Source organism: Molossus molossus, unplaced genomic scaffold (genome assembly GCF_014108415.1).
Source record: "Molossus molossus isolate mMolMol1 unplaced genomic scaffold, mMolMol1.p scaffold_m16_p_1, whole genome shotgun sequence".
Classification (NCBI taxonomy): domain Eukaryota; kingdom Metazoa; phylum Chordata; class Mammalia; order Chiroptera; family Molossidae; genus Molossus; species Molossus molossus.
In genome coordinates this window covers 107,736,798-107,760,057 of record NW_023425344.1, presented here as the reverse complement: position 1 = coordinate 107,760,057, position 23,260 = coordinate 107,736,798, and the positions used below count along the sequence as shown (strand labels likewise).

General features: G+C 42.8%; 1 protein-coding gene across 1 annotated transcript in view; it reads right to left on the bottom strand.

Annotated features, from left to right (window-relative positions):
• Positions 1 to 23,260, bottom strand: part of LOC118640517 (LIM zinc-binding domain-containing Nebulette-like) — a 153,738-nt gene that overhangs the window by 5,323 nt on the left and 125,155 nt on the right. The window contains exon 3 of the mRNA XM_036277395.1: positions 6,111 to 6,195. Within this exon, the coding sequence (XP_036133288.1) occupies positions 6,111 to 6,195 (85 nt within the window). The remainder of the gene's footprint in view (positions 1 to 6,110; positions 6,196 to 23,260) is intronic.

The following is a 23,260-nucleotide window of genomic DNA, read 5'->3' as shown; positions in this document are numbered from 1 at the left end:
AAAAGCAAAGAGTCAACTAAGACCAGGAAATGGAAAAAAAAAAAAAGATATGCATTTAGAAATGGAATCCACAGCTGGGCAGGATGCAGCCGACCACTCTGAGATCCCAGATGGATCTGTCTGCAGGAAAGTACTCAGACCTCCAACTCCCTGAAAATGTTTTGAAACATAATTAAAATCCACACAGCTTCTCTCTGTGCCTCTTGTCACAGTTTCCATTTTACCTCCTTTGTTAATTTATCATCCTCTCCCCACTAGGCTTTAAATCCCCTAACAGCGAGGGCTTCCTCTGGGTTTGCTCACTACTGCATCCCAGAATGTAGCACAGAATTTAGCATGATTGGTGCTCGGTGGCAAATGAAATTTAGGTCAAATGTATGATAAACTAGGGGGCCTTGGGATGAAATTTGAATCATACAGAGGATGCTTTCCAAAATAGCTCTCCAATCCTCTTTGGACAGTAACTGAAGTTCCACAGTCAGGAATTCGTTGCTTTGAAGGAAGTCAGTTCTTCAATGACACCCAATTAAAATGCAACCGCCATCTGAGAAGATTCTTAGGCTAGGTAATTATTTAACACCTTACTAGGTGGTTAGATGACAGATAAGTGAGAAAAAAAGCCTCCTGAAATGGAACTTAGAATAAGGAAGTATAGAAAGGTGCCAAGGGCCAGCCACAGAAAGAGAATGCATGTCACATACTGCCTTCGTGAACTTCCAGAGGTTTATATTAAACACGTGTCTTCATTTCTCCCACAAAGATGTTTAACTATTATGTTCCCCATAAAACTTACACACACGCACACATTACCTTCTCACACTTCCTACTATCATGTATCATATTCCCTAAGAGCCATGCTTTTTATGCCTCTACAGAAATGTGAATGATTAAAAAAGAATCAACACAAATTACAAAATGAAGACTCAAAGGTTCCAGGATGATTTGTATGCTATCCATAGTCATTTTCAACCTTTCATCTTACAGCATGCATAAATCACACACACTCCATTTAAGAACACAGTGAGCCCAAAAATCTCTCTTATTTTCAGCATGATTGCAAACAGCTAAGCCAATCCCATAAACAACTAAGTGGGAAGTAGCTAACATTTCGTCTTCATTCTGAGCAGTAGTTTTCCGACCACGGCCCTGCAGAGGCCCAGGGCTTCCTGAGACAGTCAGCCAGGACCCTGGGGTGGAGGGTAAGGACGAGCCAGGGGAACACAGGGAAGGCAAGGGTCTGCTCCCTCTCCAGCCAGAGCAGCCCCCTTTGCTGTCTTTTCTACAGGGGCGTCCACTCCCAATTCCATTTGAAGAACCACTGCCACAGCTTTAAGAAGTCTGCAGCCCGGACCAGTTTGGCTCAGCGGTTAGAGCGTCAGCCTGCGGTCCAGAGAGACCCGGGTTCGGTTCCCATTAAGGGCACGTACCTCGGTTGCAGTTTGTCCCCCACCCTGGATGTGTCCCTTTCACGTCGATGTTTCTTTCTCTCTCTTTCTCTCTCCCTCCTACTCTATCTGAACAAAAAATGGAAGGATGTCTTCGGGTGAGGTTAAAAAAAAAAAGAAGTCTGCAGACCCTGATCCAAAGTATTCAAAACATCTGTGCCTTTTCTTCCAATAAACTATACAGCCTAAAGAAAGAAACACTTGCTACAACATAATATTAAAGTAAGTTAAAAAAAAAAATTCCTCTCCTAAGGAGCTTTTCATCTTGCTAAGTTTTTAAGTTTAGGGATTCCCCAATTTACAGAACATTTGTGTTCCAGAAGTTCAGTCTGTAAGGCAGAGCTCTGGAACTCAGGGCACATTCCCTAAGAAAAAAAAAGGAAAAAGGGGAAAAAAGCCGATACTTTGACAGTCCCAAGGCACGCAATGAAAGTCTGATGCCCTCCAGGTAAAGGATAATGTTACAATACCACCAGAAGAGGCATTTTCCTTCCGCTCCTTGCTGAATGGGCTACTGTGGGCCAGTGGGGGCGCCAACGACCCTTTGTTATTTCTTTGAAGCAGTTCATCCTGTGATGTGTGATGAAAAGAGAGCTAGTGACATGGAAACGCTTCTCTTCTCCGCCCCCCCCCCCCCCCCGAGGTCCAGGGCAGTCCACGTCCAGCGTGGCCGAGCGCACAGGCACCAGCTGTCTGCAAGCTGTGTACTGCCCCAAGCCACTGCCTACTGCCAGTCCTGAAAAGCTAACTCATGGTTTGCTCGTTTATCCTCCAACATTTCATACCATTTTATTATGACAATCTGGCATCTAATATAGATCCTAAAAAAGCTTAAGAGGATCTAACACTTAGGCAAAAACAACAACAACAAAAATGCTAGCAATGCTTACAACCCTGAGAAACAGAGAGAGAGAAGAAGAGAGAGAGAGAGAGAGAGAGGTAACATGTAACTATACATAACTTCTAGGTTGGACTAAAAGTTAACTTTTGTTTTTTTTTCATTTTGGCTCATTTGGGAAGCTAATGAACAGAAAGAAAAAATTAACTTTAACTAAACAATTCTACAAGATTTCAGAATGGCAAAACTTGAAGTTATGAATAGATTTGACTCATTCAGCACCACAAGTTATCAAAACAAGTCAATGAAATATTAATAGTCAACTTTCTATCCAAACTATTGCACTGTTCAGAATTCTTGATATCAAAATTCTAAGAAAATGCTCTGCCACCAAAACAAATAATTTAATATATTAAAATTAAATCGATTTTCATAAGTATCACCATTAGGATAGATATCATTTCATGCCTTTGCAAAAATAGAAGTGCTCTTATAGAAGAGCTTCTCTCAACCATAAACAAATAAAATAAATAATAATATAATAATCATAATAATGAGGAGATGGAGGACTTCTTCCTATGTGTGACTTTTGCACTTTTTGTGAAACTCTACATATATCCCACTTTATCACATTGTACTGCAATTTTTGGCGTACAGATCTCCTTTCTAAGTGTTTCCTGATTAAAGGGACCAGAAGAGGATGAACATTGGGGGCTCACAGACCTAGGTTCTATTCCAAGTTCAACTCCTAAGTTTTCAAAGGCAATCTATATCCTCTCAAGGTTGAGTGTTTCGTCTAAATGGAGATAATAATAAATACCTGTGTCTGAGGGCTGTTTGAGATTAAATGCAGTAACATATGTAAAATTACGTGCCCTAATACAGCCAGATTGACGGTGATGGCGATACCTTTACACCCCCTCCTCAGGGCCTAGCCCAACTCAATATATGATTTTTCAATTGACTTGAACTTCCCCACACTGTCTGCCTGATGAAGTCTTACTTTTCCTAGAGGAGATATTTGAACAAAATCTTTAAGACAATCTGATGTCTTTATCGGATCACAGCCTGGAGACCCCCCGGTGCTTTGTGCCTGCCTCTACTGGCTCTGTCCCGACAGCCTGTCACACATGTGCGTCGCCTCTGAAGCCTGCAGCCTGCTGCGTGAGGGACACTAAAACCAGCCTTTCATAAAAGAGTGAGCTACTTTTTCATTCGCAATTTTAGAATCAGGCACAAGGTAAGAACACAATAAATACTCATCCCTGGCCCTGGCTGGTTTGGCTCAGCGGTTAGAGCTTTGGCCCATGGACCAGAGAGTCCCGGGTTCTGTTCCTGCTAAGGGCACGACCTCGGTTGCGGTTTGTCCCCGGCCCTGAGGGGTCATGTGGGTGGCAACCAGCACATGGATGCTCTCTCTCTTCCTCCCTCTCTCCTTCCCGCTCTATCTGAAGATAAATGCAGAAATGTCCTCGGTTGAGAATGAAAAAAAATATTCATCCCTGGGCCAAGCTGAAGGCACCTGGAATGGCTAAGAACCCAAGGGGAGCGGGTGCCTGCCAAACGAAGGGGATTTGGACAGGGATCCATATCAGGTCTTCTAGTGACTTTCAAGGCTCCACTCAGAAGCCGCCTCCAGCACTTATCCTTTCTGCTCGGGGCCCTTCCTGTGAATGACACAGGGTCACCGGGAGGAGGGGTGGGGGGTGTCTCGGGCGACGGCGGGGAAGGTGAGTCCGGGTTCCTCAGACACCCTGTGAGCTTTATGACGGGAGGATCAATGAAGTCTAAATTCTTCTGCACAGAACAAGCATATAGAAGAGGCAGGAAACAAATATTTGACTGCTGGATCTAGTTCTGTTTTTCAGTGTGCTGGAAGTCCTTCTGCAGAAGTATCTAATTAATCCCAACTTGCTGAGAAGAAAGGCGCGCGGCTCCGCACAGCCTGCAGACCGGTCCTGGCACCCTCCGCGGTACGAACGAGCAAAGGGTGTTCCTGCCCCGCAACAGTGCCTCTCTTTGGCCAGCACTCAATTTTTTCAACTAATGGTTTAGCACACAAAAATTAGCATTTTACACAAACCAGAAACTAACAGCCAACCAAGGCTTCATGGCATTGTTAGCCAACAGGGAACTCTACTTTGGGTTATAGTTCCTCTCATTACATGAATGGTGAAGTGGTCCCAAGTCCCCCAGAAAGAGGGTGATGGGAGCTACGGTGCAACTGAGAGCTAACCACTTTCATTAAGAACAGCTACAGCCTGTCATTTTCAAAGAGTACTAGCCAGACACCTCTTTCCTTCACACATTCTGCTTTCTCCCTGTTTCATGGAAAGGATTTTCAGGGATGATAATAATAAGCCTCCACAATCACATGATTATTTTTTAACTTTTCAGAATGCTTTCACACTTAACTATTTGATACTTTCGATCACCCTCAAAACAGGTACAAAAGACAGACCATCTCACTTTACATCAGCACAAAGAGTCAGGGTGGCTGGCCCAAGGTCCCACAGTGACCAGAGCAGCAGGGGGCTCGCACCCAGCCTCCCCTCCTCCTCCTTGGTGTCATTCACTGCAGGCGCACAGCTGACACACTGCAGGTTCAGTTCCAGACCACAGCATCAAAGCACATGTAGCAATAAAGTGAGTCACATGAATTTTTTGGTTTCCCAGTGTGTATAAAAATTATGTTTCTACTACACTCCAGTCTATTAAGTGTGCAATAACATTATGTCTAAAAAATAAAAACAATGTACATATCTTAATTTAAAAATATCTATTGCTGCCTGGTCACCGGTTCGATTCCCAGTCAGGACACATGCCCAGGTTGTGGGCCCAATCCCCAGTGGGGGGCATGCAGGAGGTGGCCACTTGATATTCTCACTTGTCGATGTTTCTGTCTCTCTCTCCCTCTCCTTTCCTCTCTCTAAAAAATCAATAAAGAAAAAATAATAAATTAAAAAATATATATTTATTGCTAAACAGTGCTAACCATCATCTGAGCCTTCGGTAAGTCATAATCTTGTTGCTGGTAGAGGGTCTTACATTCAATTTTTTTTTTAAGTAATACCTGCGAAGTGCAATAATTCAAAGTGCAATAAAATGAAGTATACCTATACACTGTTGACCAGCAGGCTGCTACGTTTCTGCAGAGCCTTCCTACACCATGGCCAGCAAGACTTGAGGCAAGATAACTACTCCCAAGCAGTACCCTGGGTTTCTTAGAAGAGGTGGGTATCCCTACAAAAAACACTGCCGTTCCAATCCCTGGTCTTAACCAATGTGTTTCACCATATTGAAGGCAGGTTTCCAACCAAAATGGTTGACAGGGAGCCAAATGTGGTGTTCTCATCTTTGTTCATGCTGTCAGTGTGACAGCTGAAAGAAATATGAATAGAGTGACAGGATGAAAACAAAGCTGGTGACTGGTGTGAGATACACAGACAGGGTGTCAGCCCCACACGCACTGCAACTGGGTCAAGTTAACACCTCTTGTTCCCCTGCATATGTGGTGCGGGAACGCTATTTATAAAATGTTTCTAAATATTTAGGACCAAATAAATCAAGATTGTTGGGAAACACTGACTCGGACCAGAGCTCGTTTACTCGCCCGAGTCCCATGTGAATAACAGAACCGAGAACGTGGGGATGATCCAAGACCAGGGGACGAGTGACGCTCGGCGACTTCACCCAGATGCCCACCCAGACGCCGTCAGCCCCACGCTGAGACCCGGCATGAACGGCGCGACGACAGAAGCTCCGAGGAGAGGCTTGTGAATAATGCTTAGTACCGATGCAGCGAACACGGGCCTCGGAGAAGTTACCTGGCTCTGCAGTTCACTCTGCTGCTTCAGGCGAAGATTTTCGGGTGTGTCTGCCACAGTGGTAAAGGACTGCTTGGGGTAGTGTCTGTGGAGAAATTTTTTTAAAGAACATAATTAAAATACTATGATACAAAGCAAGGCTTTCACATCCAATGTTTCATTCTGCCCTCTGTCACAATGGGAAGAGCTGTCTCTCCTCTTAGCTACGGTCATCTCTGTACTATTCTGCGACCCACCCATTCTCAGGCGCCTCTATCACCCAGTCATTCCTATTCTCTCCCCAAACTTCACCCTCAGCCTCTCTATTCTCTTAGCTACTTCCCTTCAGCATCTGGTGTGCTCATGGCTCTCCTACCTTTCACTGTCCCTCTGTCCACCCCACTTACCACTCACTCAGCATGTGGGGGCCAGACTCTATTCTCTCCTTCAGCCAAACTTCCTTAAGAAGAGGCCTCAACTCATGTCCCTGCTCATCTCTTTTCCAACTCTCTCCTAAACTCTGTGCATTCTGGCTCCCAGCTCTGGTTCAGAAGCTCCTCTGGTCAAAGTCACAATGACTTCCTGTGGATACATCCAACAGACATCTTTCGGTCTTCCTCTTGCATGGCCTCCCTTCCATCTTGAAACATTCTTTCTTGGTTTCTGTGTCACCACACACTCCTGGCCTGGCTTCTCCCATCTAGCTGTTTCTTCTCTGTCTCCTCTCTACTGATCACCTTCATTCCCACAGCCCTGGACACACACACACACACACACACACACACACCCGTAAATGTTAATTCCTCCAGGTCTATATTGCCAGCCCAGCATTCTGCCCTCAACTTCAGATCCAATGGCATTTGCCCTTGTGCGTATCCCATGCCCACCAGAAGATCCCCCAGTCTGAAACTTAACTGTCCATCTCCCACCCCACCCCAAGTTCCTTCCACTGTATTCTCTCTTTCATTAATTAGTGCCCAGCTGCCCATGCCAGAAACCTGGAAGTAATCTTGACTCCTCACCTATCCTATCAAACAGTCACAAAGTCTATCACTTTTATCTCCTAACTATGGTTCAATGACATTTACTTTTCTCCGTTGCATCTTTTTTCCCATTATGGGCCACATTTTTCTTTCAGGCAACTATAACGCTTGCCAGCCTTGCCCTTCCAAACTGAATGGCCAAACAAATGTTCTAAAATGCCAAGCTGATGCATTATTTCTCTGAGTAAAACCTTTCAAAGGCTCCCCACTGGTCTGAGAATAAAGTCCAGCGTCTTGTCTTCCCCATGACCAGGCCTCTGCAGACTTCTCACTCAGCTGCCATGCTCTGGCCACAGAGTCACCGTTCTCTGTCCCACCTCCTGCCCCCGCTGTCTCCTGCCCTGGAATACTGATCCTGCTCCCCACCCCGCCTCCCTGGCAAACTCTTCTCTATCACCTACGTCTCGCCTTAGATGTCACTTTCTTCAGGAAGCCTTCCTGGTCTCTCAAACGTGCCCTGGAATGTACTTTCCTTCCCATTATAATCCTTAGCGTATCCATCTGTACGTTCCTGTTGACATGTCTCTGTCTCACAACACAAGGGAAGTTCTGTGGCAGCAAGAACAGGCTGTCCTGTCCTTTGTCAGAGCACACTCGGCACCTACCAGTGTCTGGCTCATAGTATGACTTCAATAAATACTTATGAAAAGAAGAAAAGAAAGAGGAAGGGAGGGAGAGAGGGGCAGACCGCACTCAGCCGAAGCCCTTGCGCACAGGTCAGGGGACAGCACGGCTTCACGTGTTCTAGCATACGTGGGCACACACGCAGGCCCTGCTGCTGGTGAAGGGGGGCACCCACTGCGTGTGCGGGGGAACGGTGGCTGACCCCCGGGCCGCCTCTCCACCCCAGCTGGTTCTGAGGCTCCCCTGAGGCTGCGGCTCTATCTGTCCTTCAACGAGCCCCCACCCTGGCCCCTCTCCTTGGTGATGTCCACCCCGGGTCTCTTCCTGTGTTTTCTCAAGAGTCCTCTATGCCTGCTGTTTCGAACCGGGGTCTCCCTGTAGAAGGTTCTTTCCGGCATCCCCGTTCCTGGCTTCCTGTGAGAAGGCTGGTGGAGTAATGGTTTGTCAACGCACAAGTCTGAACCGTCTACCAGAAGCCAGAAGTACGCTCGTCCTCCTGAAATAAGGATTAAACATATTCCGTAGGCCTGTGGAGCCAGGTTTGGGGCCGGAGAACGTACATCAATGCCTCATTTTGCCAGCATTCTTCAGTCCCTAAATGTCCCACGTAAGTATACTTCCCAGACAACTGAAGTTGAAATGCCATAACTTACTGGGCACACTTTACCTACTTTAATTAACATCCTTCAAAAACCTGACATAATTTTTCTGCCTTCTTAGAGCGTAAACCAACCTAATTTAAACTTTACAATCCCTCGGGGTCATCTTAACAGATGCGACGGGATGCTGATAGAAAGCAGCAGCCCAGCCAGGGTCGGGCCGCAGAGCCAGACGGACACCGCGCTCCCAGCCTGGGCCGCGCCTCCCCCCCCTCCTCCCCGGACCCAGGCTGAGAGGCCACACAGTCCAGTTTGTGTCAAACGTCCGTCAAACTAGGTACTGATTCCAGTGAGGAAGCCTCAGGAGGCAAGGCCTCTCCCTGTCACCCTGGAGCCTTAGACTTGGGCGGGCACACCCTGGGCGGGTCTGGCGGGCTCCCCTCAGACATGCGCAGTGTCGGCGCTCGGACCCGAGTCCAGCTCAGCAAGCTGAATGTCGCGACTTGAAAACGCAGACACTGCACATGGCTCTACTTGAAAGCTAAAATAATAGCAGCTCTTAAGAGAAAAGAAAAAAAAAAGAATATATTCTGTAAAATAAAGTTTCACAGAGATTTTCAGGGGTTCCACGGTGTTTAATTTTAAGAATTTACATATGTCTTCTAACTACCTGAAACACTGTAATTAAAATCGACCCTCGAATATGTTACAGAAAGTTTAGCCCATCGAAACCCTACTGTGCTAACGCACAGGTTAACAGTCCGGGGCAGACTTGGAAGGGACAGCCTACCCCTGACATTTATGTTTAATTACAAAGTCTGTTTAATTTTTAAACAGAGATGGAAAAGTGAATGAGGCAGTGGAGGAAAGGGGGGGGTGGTAATTTGCAACTGCCTCTCTGTGAGTACGTGAATTTCCTCCACACCAGGCAAAAATCAGTGCATTCTGGTGCTGGAGAAATTGCACTTGACCACCCCTCCCTCTCATTTTGAAGTATCACTTCATGAATTATTCTCACTCTTTGACTTTACAATAAGAAAACGTGGCGGATTTGAAATTACAAAGTACATGCATATAAATAAAACACCACTTTTATATGCTAGATGTTGGTATTTAATACTGTTCTATTTGGAACAAGGTTTACACTAAAAATAATAATAATAATAATAATTAGAAACCTTCTGCTGCCTTTTTTTTTATTTTTTTTATTTTTTTATTTTTTTATCCTCACCTGAGGACATTTTTCCATTTTTTTGTTCAGGTAGAGTGGGAGAGAGAGAGAGGAACAGAGAGAGAGAGAAACATCGATGCGAAAGGAACACATCGAGTGGCTGCCACCCGCACAACCGACCAGGGCCGGGGACAAACTGCAACCGAGGTACGCGCCCTTAGCGGGAACCGAACCCGGGTCTCTCAGGACCGCAGGCCGACGCTCTAACCGCTGAGCCAAACCGGCCAGGGCTGCCTTTTAGAAGACTCTCTGCTGTTCTGGTGGCCAAACAGCAAACTCACCAACATGCTGAGCAATTATATTGAGAACTATAAACAGACGGCAATGCCTTGCACTTTTTTCCAATATCCTTTTCAAGTCTAAAATGTAATGACTTTGTAATGGTGGGTTCATCTATATATAACATAACTTCTCTAACAAGACATAACAGGAAGAAATTGTGGAAAATTTTGATCTGAGAGAAAAAGTTCAATTTCGTGTCAATAACCAAAATAATAGATGCTGAAGGAAAGAAGGAATTCACATCCGAAACTACGGGGGGCCATGAGCATTATTTAAACCTGAGGCTTTGGAGATCCAAGTTATCTTTAGAGACAGCAAAATTCAAGAGAATAAGGTCCTGAGAAACAATGCCTACCCGTCAAGGGGGAGTGGGATGGTCTCATGAATTGGAATCATAAAACTCCGAAGTAAGTGTGATTACAGAAATTGCAGTACACAACAGTGTAAGCAGTGGCAACCTCCACAGAGGGAGCAAAGAGAAACACTGCATTAGCTTAAATAACTACATTCTGGGGAGAAACCTACTTAATTTGGCCAAAGTTGACATATCTGAAAATCCTGGGTTTCTCACCATCATGTCCATGTAGTAATTTCTGTCTAATTCAACAATATTCTGCTCTAAAGTCATCGTCTCAACTCCCACTCACCCATCATCTCACCTGCAAAAGAAAACCAGACACAGAAATAAACTGAGGGGCCAGGGTCCCTCATGTGATCCTAGGAACAGAGAAGCAACGCATTTTAAAACTGATGCTACTATATAGTTCATTCTAGCTCTTTCCAAATACTGTGTTTAAAGGGTTGTAGAAGGTCTTCCCAAAATAAATATCTTGGATAGAAATCTTACGGAAATCACTAAGCCTAGATGAAGGACATTTCATATTCTTTAAAGAACAGAAGGCACAGGGCATGAGAAATGGATGTTCAAAGAAAACCAGGAGAAACATTTTTTAAAAGCATACAAAAGAACAAATTTCCTGGAAAATACAGCACCAATGTGAACATGTGGCATATACTACACTGGGAGCTGGTGGAAAGATCTAAAGAGTATCATGAAATCTTTATGCATCATAAATAGAAGTCTCTCTGCTGAAGTATGCAGAAATTGGGTGAAATGTATGATTCAAGACTAGGCTGACAGCTGTGACAAATCATGAAATGCTACATTCAAAATAAACAGAGAAAGAATCAAGATAGTAACAGAAGTCTACATCTGAAACAGCTAAGTGAGGTCACAGAAAGAAGACTTCCAACTTTTCTTTTTTTATCTGTGAGATTCAGTTCATAAGAATATAGGAAAAGTTAGATGCGCCCCAGTAGACCACAGCTGGTCAGCGTGAAGACAGCCGTGTAAGCAGTGGCAACCTCCACGGAGGGAGCAAAGAGAAAGAACATTGCTGGACAAGAGCAAGAATCCCAGACCCCTCACTTTTTATCCAGAGCCCAGTGGAGTCAAAGCACCTGGGTTTGAACCTGGCTCTTCTACCTCACTGCTGTGTGTCTTGGGCAGGTTCCTTCACTTCTCTTGCCTCAGTTTCCTCATTTGTAAAATCAACACGACGATTGCACTTCTTAGGCTGGTTCCAAAATTAACACTTGTAAAGCATTTCAAACAATGTCTGGCTCATAGTAGGCACTCAATAAAATATCTATTATTAATAACAGTAATATTACTATTACTACTACTTGCTGTTTGCTTTACTACAAAGTGACTTAACCTGGGTCTCATTGCTTTTGTCTCTATCATGAGGATATAATACTCCTGGTCCTCTTAGGAGGTTGTTGTTAGAACTACATGAAAGAGCTTTTTAAATAGAAACTACTGTAAATGTGAGATACTAGTAAACCATTAAATATATAAAACTAAGATCTTTATGAATTTATTTATTGTCAATCTGTGTTAATACAGTGGTTCTCAACCACCTTCCCCAGAGGACATTTGTCAATAGGAAATGTCGGGAACATCTGGGTTGCCACAACTGGAGGAGGTGTGGGGAGGCAGGTGCTTTAGGCATCTAGGGGGTAGAAGCCAGAGATGCTGCTAAACATCCCACAATGCACAGGACAGCCCCACACCCATCACAACAAAGACTTATCCTGTTAAAAATGTCAATAATGCTGAGATCAACAAACTCTGAATAGTAGATATAAAGAACGTTAAAGAAGGCTGCTAATTTTAAGACTGCTAGTTCTTTCTAACTAACTGCTAATCTTCATTTTCATTCTTATCCCCTGACAAAGTCCAACAGACGTCCATTTCCCCCTAATCCTTTGCCACACTGTCCGCCTGTTTTAGTATTCTCTCTCATGAGCGCTTAATTCTTCCCTGTCTAGTTTTTGTTTACCTAACCACTGTTACAAATTTTCTAGTTCCACTAGAACTAGAAAATTTGAGAGCAGAACTCAGGTGTCAAAAGAATTTGTTATTGTCGCATTATTTCCTTACGGACTCTGTCACAAAGAGTTCATAGAGCAGGCCTAGGTGCTACATTTGAAAGGCCAGCTTACAAGGCTGGCCCTTGGCTGGGTTTGGGGAGGGTTCCCACCACCATTAACTGGGCACAGTGGTTCACGGTGCCTACGCTGTTTGTACAAACAGTACGGTTTCTGCTCAACACTTGCTTTCCTTCTGGGAGTCCAGATCTGGGTACCTGCCAGGCAGAAGGTGCCTCTGTGAGCAGCCTCCAGTGAAAACGCCGGGAACTGAGTCTCTAACAAGCTTTGTTGGTTGGCAACAGTTGGCAAACGTTGTCATGACTCATTGCTGGGGGACCTAAGCGTGTCCTGTGCTTTGGGAGAGGACTCTGGAAGCTTGCTCCTGGTGCCCTCTGGACTTCGCCCCATGAACCTTTTCCCTTCGCTCTGTATCTTTTCCCTGTAAGAAATCACAGCCCTGAGTACGACTCTATGCTGTCCTGTGAGGCCTCCTAGAGAATCATCAAACCCGGGGGTGATTTGGGGGACGCCTGACATAGACCCCTTTGTGCCTAAAAACATAACATTCATGAAAGAAGTGCATTGACATTTTTTAATACCTAATCTACTTTTTTTGTTAATGCAACTTTATGTCTGAACACATTTAGAAGGCAACGGTTCTGCCATCCCATTATTAAGCTGGCTTTCAGCTCTGTCTTTCGGGTTAGGAGACCCGCTGACTGCTGTGGGCCATCTTTTCATGCTCTGATTTAACCAAGAAAGTAATTTTATCCAAGCGCCAAAATCAAACTGTATTGAGTGGTGGAAAGATGACAGAAGATTTAAAGATGACTTTAAGTATTTCTCCCAAATCTAAACAACTCCCTTTTGTAGCAACGACAGTTGTTTCCTGTCATTCAAAAATACCTTTAAAGGATGAAATAATGAAACATTTTAAATAAGCAGACCCTGAGAGAGATTACCACTACCAGGTCTGCTAGGAAGCTATTTACAAAGGATGCACTTCAGCAAAAAAACAACAGTTTCAAAGGGATAAGCTCACACATGAAAAGAAATGGTACGCAAATACAATGGTAAAGGCATGTGCACGCGCGCACATACACACACAAAACAAACACCGTGTGGAATAAAAACACTGTCTGCCATCTGGATTTTTTAACAACAAAGCTAAAATACTGGGTGATAATAAGGTGGGAAGGTAGTACGTAAATTATTCTAAAATCCTTTTATTCTTCATGAGAAAGGTTAGGATATTATTAAATTTTAGACTTTGCTTATATAAATGTGATAACATTTCAAAGGTAACCACAAAGAATGGAAATATAGTACATAAATTTAAATACTCTAAAAAGGAAAAAATCCTTTTTTTTTTTTTAAAGAACCAAAATCTATCTCAATACAATAAAAAAGGAAAGAGAGCCATGGCTGGTTTGGATCAGCAGTTAGAGCATCGGCTCACTGACTGAAGGGTCATGGGTTCAATTCCTGGTCAAGGGTATGTCCTGGGTTGCAGGTTCTAGCCCCAGCCATGGTCGGGGACATGTGGGAAGCAACCAATTGATGTGTCTCTCTCACATACGTGTTTCTTTCTCTCTCTCTCTCCCCCAACCCCACCTCCCTTACATTCTATCTAAAAATCAATAGAAAAATATCCTCGGGGGAGGATTCACAATAATAAAAAAAAAAAATTAAAGGAAAGAAAATAGTAAGAAAAGGCAGCAAAGAATAAACAGGACAAATAGAAATTTAACAGTTGAAAGTAGCAATAATAATAATCAAAAAAATGTAAATGGATTAAATTTGCCAGCTAAAAGGCCAATATTGTCATACTTTTCAATTCCACTAAAAATGTCTATATTAATACGACATGGCGTTTTTATTTTATTTTATTTTTTGAACAGAGTTTTTTAAAATATGTTTGTATTGATTTTCTTAGAGAGAGAGAGGAAGGGAGAGAGAGATAGAAACATGGATCAGCTGTCTCCTGTGTGCTCCCTACTAGGGCTGGAGCCCACAACCCAGCATGTGCCCTGACCAGGAATTGAACCAGGACCTCTCAGTCCGTGATATGATGCCCAATCCACTGAACCACACTGGCCAGGCTGATGTTTTTCTTTTAATTAATTAATTTTTTAATTACAGATACCCCTCCTTTTCCCCCATTGACGCCCTCCCTTTCACTCTTGTCCCCTGACCCCCCACCTTTAAACACAAGATAAGTTTTAAAAAAGAAAGGCTTTACTAAGAATAGAGACACTATATAATGGCCAAGGTTCATGCTAATGTAAATGCATCGTGCTAATGTAAATGTATATCTGAAAAAAATTGTAACTATGTATGTTGTGTGAATGTGTGTACGTGTGTGTCTGTGTGTGTGTGTCTGTGTGTGTGTGTGTGTGTGTGTGTGTACAGAGAGAAAGAGAGATGGGGGAACTGGTGTATTCACTAACATGGTGAGAAGATTCAGTGCCCCACTCCCATTTATTGCTAACTCAAGCAAGCAGACACAAGATGAACGAATATATCAAGCATGAAATATGGAGTTTGTGACAATAATATTAGTAATGTCTCTCTATACAGGGATGGTATTCAACCCATCTAACAACCAGGACACCACAGTCACTCAGCAACCAAAAGCATCTCCTAGCAGACCCCACCATGAACAACTGGCAGGACTCCCCAGTGTGTACTAAAGATTGCCAGCCTGCCTCCCAGGGCTCCCACCTGCAGGAAAAAGCAGGATGCCAATGTGTGCCGCATGGAACGAGTGCAGAATAATCAAAGGAAAGAGAACCCTCGCTTTAGTCATGGACTCTTACCCATCCCCAAAGATGCTGCATGTGAGCCCAGATGTAATGGGAAAGGGGACAGCAGGAAACTGGGATGTGGACAGAGAGGCAGCGTGAGCAGGGACAGGGAGACGGACCATGACCCAGATTGGGGTCACCCATCACACACCAAACATGAGAAACAACCACTAACACTACAACAAACGTCCAGAGGAAAAGGTGTTGAGCCGGAGGGGCCCAAGGAGCCCCGTGTGCTACACAGAAGGTTTCTAATGGCAAAGGTGCAACAGGAATAAACACAGCCTGAGGACACACAATGCAGACAAGGCTGTGAAGACGGGCCAATCCGGACCCACTCGTGAAGGGATAGGGGACCCCGGGACGGGTGAGATGAAGCAACTTCAGACAGAAATCTGAACGGGTGCATTTACATCTATGTTGCACTGTATACCCCTAAAAATTCAAATGTTAACAGACTTGTTTAAGGAAGATATCCCCAATGCCTAGAAAATCTAAACTGAAGCCACCTCCAAGCTACCACGGCAAGAATGGAAAACAGCCACACACTGTCCTCTGTAAATGGTTTTGCTGACTGAGCACACTTTGCAGGACACATCAGGGAATTCCTACAACAATTTCCTGCCCCACTTGGGACCCACATCTCAGAAGGCTGAATGCCCAAAAACCAAGCACTGGGCTTTCTTCACTTGGTTCACCAAGGGCCAAGCCTGTGTGTGCTCACCTTCCTGGTCTTCCTTTACATTTCCTTCCCCAAAAGAGTGTCTTAGAACTCACAGTCATTGTATTGGGAAAACGTTGCTTATTAGTTTAAGAACTATGAAGGAAAATGGCATATTATATGAGAGAAGGAGAAAACCTGTAAATTTTTCCCTTTTTATAAAAGTTCTAGGAAATTTCATAACTGTTAATAATTTTGCAAAAAAATAATAATAATAATCTGATTTGTTTTATCTTTTCAGGTGTGTAAAATTGTATAAATTAAGAAATTCTCATGATCAGGTATTTTAAGACCCAGAGTCAATGAACAATTCTACATTATTTCTACTGATACTTCCATTTGAATGTTGCCCGAGGAATCACCATTTAACAGGTAGATGCATTTTAGGATATCTTTTCTACATATTGGGGTCAATCTGGGCATTTTTTACCTACTAGAGCCCTGAAGTAAATATCTGTTGGTGGACCATTAGCACTATTCGACATCAGCCAACAATATAATTCTACTCATATTCCTCCAGGATCTTCAAGTTTCACATGCTTCTTCCACTATCTTGCTACGTTACTGATGTGCTGCCTATTCACAGATTTCCTTCCACAGCCATCATCTCGTTCTTGACTCTACCACTAATCTTCTTCCCTGTAGCACCTCCTTAAACAACTTACATATAATGCTGCTGGTTCAAAAACATCACTTTTTATGATTTAAAAAGAAAATAAACAGTGAATCAGAGCAAGTAAATGGGGAATGCTCTTAAGAAAGGAGACTTATGAGAGCTGCTGGTAGATCACATTAAAGAGAAAAATGGATTATGATAATGCAGGCCTCCCTCCTGTACATGAAATACAAGCCCCAGGTGAAAGGGGGAACAGAACGCCATCGCCCCCTCTCTAAAGGGCAGTCAAGAACCTGTTCTACCATTTACCAAATTCTCTTTCTAGCTGGAAGAGTCAAGCAACTTGCCACCTTTTGATTTACTTCCTCGCCAGGACTCCATTGTAACTTCCATTATGTATTTACAAAAGAGGGCATTATCAAAGGGATTACACGGTAAACCTGACCGACTACACTACAAAATGCATATTAGCTGCTGGAACATGTCACCTAGATTTTGAATTACAGTGTCAAAGGTGAGAAGTTAATACACGCACAACACACACACACCTAGATGTTGCTTAAGAAAACAATGAGCTGGTGGAGCAGATCCCCTCTGCTGTTGCCGATTTGACCACGGAAACGTACAAAGAGGGAAGTGTGCATATCTGAGTGGCTCTGTGACTTGTGCCCAGGGACACAAAATGGCACTGGAGATTACAGCCAAAAGGAACACACACAGATTTGGGACTCAAGTACCTAAGACATCACTAGTGTCTGAAAATATGAAAAACAAAGTCTGTATAAACACAGAACATTAGAAAAGGTCACATTTCATTCTTTTATTTAAAGATACTAAATATAGTAAATGCTCAGTATCAATAAAAACAATTCTTTAAAGCCTAAAGAAGGGGAAAGGCATTACATAATCCTATTTTTAAGAAACGACCTAGGCAAAACTAAAAATGTGATATTACACTCAGCTGTGCATTTTCTGTAAAAATGGTGCAGTCTCACAGATAAGTGTATGGCTGATAAGTCAAATAAGTTGTGGGAAACTAATAAGGAATCATAATAATAATAGAAACAATGTCCACTGCCGTAAGGGTCTATACTTAGTCCATGTGCTGCCTCCAGCACTCTGGGCAGGCGTCACTAATCACACCACTGCACCTGAAGTGCCCGGAAAAGACCCGACATTCTCAATACTCCAGGCAACCACCGCCAAGCCTCCCAGACCACAGGCTACAACTACCTGCCCCCCTACAGACTCTATCTACTTGACAACTTGCAAATCACTTGTTTCTTTATTTTTCAGGCTATAAAAGTAATTTCAAGAAACTAAAATCTATTTAACCATTGACCTCCACTAGGCAATTAGAGAAATATTCCTATGGAGAGGGAGAACTCAACACACTCCAAGTTTGTTCAAATTGTGTACATTAAATTCATTTAATGTGGTTTTTAAGAATAGCCAGACTGAGGGAAAACAAAGAAAATTATCCCAGAATTGGTATTTCACACTAGTCTGTGTTACAGAGCATGAACTAAATGTCATACGCAACAGTGCCGGCTCCCGAGTCCCTGTCTGCCCCCTTTGCCTCTTCAAAACAATGCAGAGTCACATTCCTTCCCTAGGTACCTCAAGGCAGAATCTAACCACAAAATAGACCAACTCTTCTTTAAATGTACTTTTTCTGGCTATTGATTATGTAATTAAACTAAAACTCAATAGGTCATTTGACTTCTGCTGTGTTCAGTGACTTGGATCAGGAGAAAGATGTGCAGCTCTAAACCTTTTCCATCACAGGTTAATGGCACAGGAAGAAAAGAAGGACTCTGTAAAAGGTCTGAACTAAGTGTTGTACTTTAGAAGGAACACGGTTATTACCTTCAAAATTGTACATATTAGCTTCAATATGTTTGACTCACATAACTTCTATATAGTGGCAAACTAAGCACCTCCTACACAAAGCCCAGTGGAAATATTTTAAAATATACACATACATATATAATAAATACATATACATACAGAGAGAGAGAGTTGTTTATAAGAATGAAAGCATTGATGGTAGAGAGGAAAGATTAACGACACCTTAGTTCAGTGATTTTCAACTATTTTCATCTCACATAAACTAATTACTAAAATTCTGCAGCACACCAAAAATGTATTTTTTGCCAATCTAACAAAAAATAAGCATAGTCCAGCCAGTGTGGCTCAGTGGACTGAGCGTCATCCCATTTAGACTGAGAGGTCCCAGTTAGATTCCCAGTCAGGGCACATGCCCAGGTTACAGGCTCGATCCCCAGTAGGGGGTAGCAGGAGGCAGCTGATTGATGTTTCTCTCTCACAACAATATTTCTCTCTCTCTCCCTTTCTCTCTTTCTAAAAAAATGAATAAAAATATATTTTTTAAAATATAATTTTGATTACTTTTCAAAAAATATATAATAATAGTAATTACCTACCCTTTTTGCTCCAGAGTGACTTTTAAAAAACTCAGGTGCCTATACTTGTATATAAAGACTTCTGGTACCAAGAATTAACCAATCAGATATAACCACACTAGGCAACATGACCAATAAGATGCAACTCTGTTATGTGACCTATATATTTATGGTTCAAGACACGGCATTCTCACCAGATGGCTATTGCTGTGTTAGCTATTGTCATTTTTTCATTCGGCAATCTAAGGGAAAAGAGGTCAGTGCTTCTGACTAAATATTCAGGGATTGCATATTTTAAAATTCTCGTGGCACATTTGTTAGTCAACAGATAGCGTCAGACTGATGGAAAAACAGAACAATCAAAACTACCAGCCCTGGCTATTGTTGCTCAGTGGTTAGAGTGCCAGCCCATGAACCAAAGGGTTGGGGTTCTATCCTAAGCCCCAGTCAGGGTGCATCCAGAAGGCAATCAATCAATGTGTCTCTTTCACATCAATGTTTTTTTTTTTTCTTCTCTCTCTTTCCCCCTCCCTCCCTCCCTTCCATTCTCTCTAAAAAAAATCAATGGAAAAAATATCTTCAGGCGAGGATTAACAAAAACAAACTACCAGATATAAGGGGACTCTGGGAATGTCTCCAGAGTGACTAGGCTATTCAACAAAGTACATCCAGATCATGTGGCTCCTCAGACCCCTCACCTTGTCTATTCATTCTTCACAAAGAGCGTACTCCACTGGCAGGAGAGGTCTTTACCCCAGATAAAGACCTAAGCCTGTCTCTAAAAAAATGTGGCCAGACCATGGCCAGGTGGCTCATTTGGTTGGAGCATTATCCTGTACACCAAGGTCAGGACACATACCTGGGTTGTGGGTTTGTTCCCCAGTTGGGGTGCATATAGGAGATGACTGATAGATGTTCCTCTTTCACATCAATGTTTCTCTCTCCTTTTCTCTCTCTCTCTCTCTCTCTCTCTCCCTTCTTCGCTCTCTAAAAATCAATAAAAACATGTCCTCAGGTGAGGATTTTTTAAAAAAGAAACAGCCTGTGAAGAAATCCTTTCCTGAGATGACTTGTGGACTTCCATACTAGACATTGGGGAGTAAAATCTTCCAAAGCACTTAATCCACAGAGTACAGCCCTCCTACTGTTTGTCTGTTTATTTATTCCAGGAACTCGGGTTCTTCCCCTTAGCAGGTCCACTCTGCAATTTAGGGGACACTGGCTTGGTGACACCCTGGCCAGTCACAGCACCTGCAGAAAGCTACAGTCAGCATTCACATTCAAGGGTGTGACCTGCTAGAATGTCTGACCTTCCCAGCTGCAGTGGAAACCCAGTCCAGCTACCCAGTCTATTCCACCTCCTCTTCAACTATAAAAATGGACAGACAGCCAACAACCCTCATTATTTAAGAAAATTCAATAGCAAGAAAGAATAAAACAAAGATGTAAATATGAGGGAGAGTGTGTGTGTGCACAAGAGAGCACAGTGAACCCTGGAGGAAATAGATAATTCATGCATGAGAACTCTGAAAAACATTCTCAGCGATATTACCTCACGTTGCTGTGAATATTACAACATAATCAAGTTACATCAACAACATAAGAACAAAATGCTAAAAAAGGGGGGGGGGTCAAAAACGCTATAGATCTACTAGAATTAAAGAATAAAAATATACTTGTTGAAATTAGTGGTTCACATGGGCTGGGGTTGGGGCGGGGTGAATTGACTACAAAGGGGCAACAGAGCAAACGTTTTGGAGTGATGCAAGTGTTCTGTATTTGGATCATAGTGGTAGTCACTTGACCATGTGCATCTGTCAAAACTCATAGCCCCAGACTCACAGACACAGACAGCAGACTGGTGATTGCCAGAGGGGAGGGGGTTGGGGGTTGACTGAAAAGGATGAAGGGAGTAAAAAGTACAAATTGGCAGTTACAACATAGTTACAGGAATGTAAAGTACAGCATAGGGAACATACTCAATAATATTGTAATGACTATGCGTGGTGTCAGGTGATATGGAAATTTGGGGGGAACACTTTGAGAAGTATGTGATTGACTAACCAATACAAAATAATATTGAATGTAAACTATAATTGAAAAATAAAATTTAAAAGAGGAAGGAGGAGGAATAAAAAAAATTAAGTATTTAAAGAAATTCTGAGACCAAAAATATTGAGAACCAACTGGTTTAAACCACCATTAGTGATATTCTGTGACTCTGAATCATACATATTCCGAAACAACAAAATTATTTATTGGACTGATGTAAAAGTTAGATATTAAAGAATTCTGGTTTTAGACTAAATTTTGCTTACACATGAGATCCAGAATGTTCAGACAAGGCAAAAATTTGAATGTTTTGCTTTAAAAAAAATCCTTGATTTTCTGTCTGAATTTTCAGATTCTGGATCAGTGAGGTTCAATTTAATGAGGGGGTACTTATTAATTATCTGAAAAAAGTGTTGGTTAGTATTAAATAATTTATATTTTAATCACTTTATTATTATTTAATTTTTAATACCTGATTTCCCCTCTTACCCCAAACTCCAAAGTCCCCATTACAATCTTTACACTCAGTTTATATTCAGTTGTTTTTTCAAACTCTGAATAACCTGCCAGCTTTGTTAGAGCTGCAAATGACCCCTGTATCAGCTTGTTTGCAGAGCTACTTGGGCATCAATGCTGCAACAGTGCTGCGAACACCGAATAAAGATGATGCTAACCTTGCCGATAAACCTGAAGGAAGATTCCAGCTACATGGGAAAGCCATTGAGAAAGGGAGAATTTTGAGTTGAAAAAGAAATTGCTTTAACTAAAATAAAAAAAAAATTATAACTATAAAGATTATGCTGACTGTCATCATAGGAAAAAAGATGGCGGCTGGCAAGACTGGAGCAAGGGTGAGTGTGTGGGAGTGTGAACAAGTGTGAGAGAGTGTGAGTGGATGTAAGTGTAGATGAGCAACCTTGAGCAATGCAGAAACGTAGGGCAAAGGATTTCAATGCAGTTGATGGGGGAGCAGCTGGCTACCACTGTGCATGGCTAGTCAGGATGCTTCTCCCTGCTCGGCCAGGAGGCCCCTCCACTTTGGAAGATCCCTGGTCTTCTCTGAGAGGAGGCAACAGGGAGCAGCTAGGGCCCGGCAACCTGAGTCCATCAATGCACCTTGCACCCTCAGACCAGTGGACCCTGCTGTGTCAACACAAACCAGCACATAGTAGCAGTGCTATCAAGGTACCTGCTTGTGGAAGCAGCAACAGCTGGGAGCCAAGCACCATCCCCCACAGCAGCAACAGTAGCATCAGCTTGGGAACCCAGAACCTTCTCCAAAAGCAGCAGTGACTAGGCAGGAGTGGAGCCCCACTAGGCAGAAGTGCACCCCAGCAGAACACCAGCAGGACCCACGTACCCCAGAAACACCTACCACAGCCGCCAGTTGTCAATCCTCCAAGGCCCACAGCAGGCAAGAGGCACCCAGCACCAAAACAGTCTGGGAGGCATAGCAGCCTCATCTGATACACACTGACCTGCCTACACATCCCAACATCCCTCACTGGGCCTGAAACTACCAGACTGCTAAAATGGTGAGACAAAGAAACAACACCCAAATGTAAGGGAAAAGAAGGAATCACCAGAAAAGGAACTGCAGGAAATGGAATTAAGCAATCTGTCAGATAAAGAATTCACAGCAACGATTTTAAGGGTGCTCAAACAATTTAGTGAGAACCACAAGCAACTTAATGAGAATTATGAAGAGCTGAGTGGGAACTATATCAGCATAAAAAAAGAGGTAGAAGCTATGAATAAAAATCAAATGGAAATAAAGAATGACACAGCTGATATGAAAAACACCTTGGAAGAAGACTAGAAAAAGCTGAAGACCGAATTGGTGAGTGAGAAGACAAGGCAGGATAAAACACCCAAATAGAGCAGCAAATGGGGGGGCATATAGATCAGTGGAACAGAACAGAGAACCCAGAAATTGACCCAAAACATTATGCTCAATTAATATTTGACAAAAGTGGCGAGAGCATACAGTGGAGTAAAGACAGCCTCTTTAATAAATGGTGTTAAGAAAATTAAACAGCTACATGCAAAAAAAAAAAAAATGAAACTAGACCACTAACTAAATACCAGGCACAAGAATAAACTCAAAATGGATAAAAGACTTAAATATGACTCGTGAATCCATAAAAATCCAGAAGAAAATGTAGGCAGCAAAATCTTAGACATCCCACATAACAGAATTTTTACTGATACAATGCCTAGTACAAAAGAAACAAAGGGGAAAAATTAATAAATAGGACTACATAAAACTAAAAAGCTTCTGCACAGCAAAAGAAACAACCATCGAAATGGAAAGGGAACCCACTGTATGGGAGA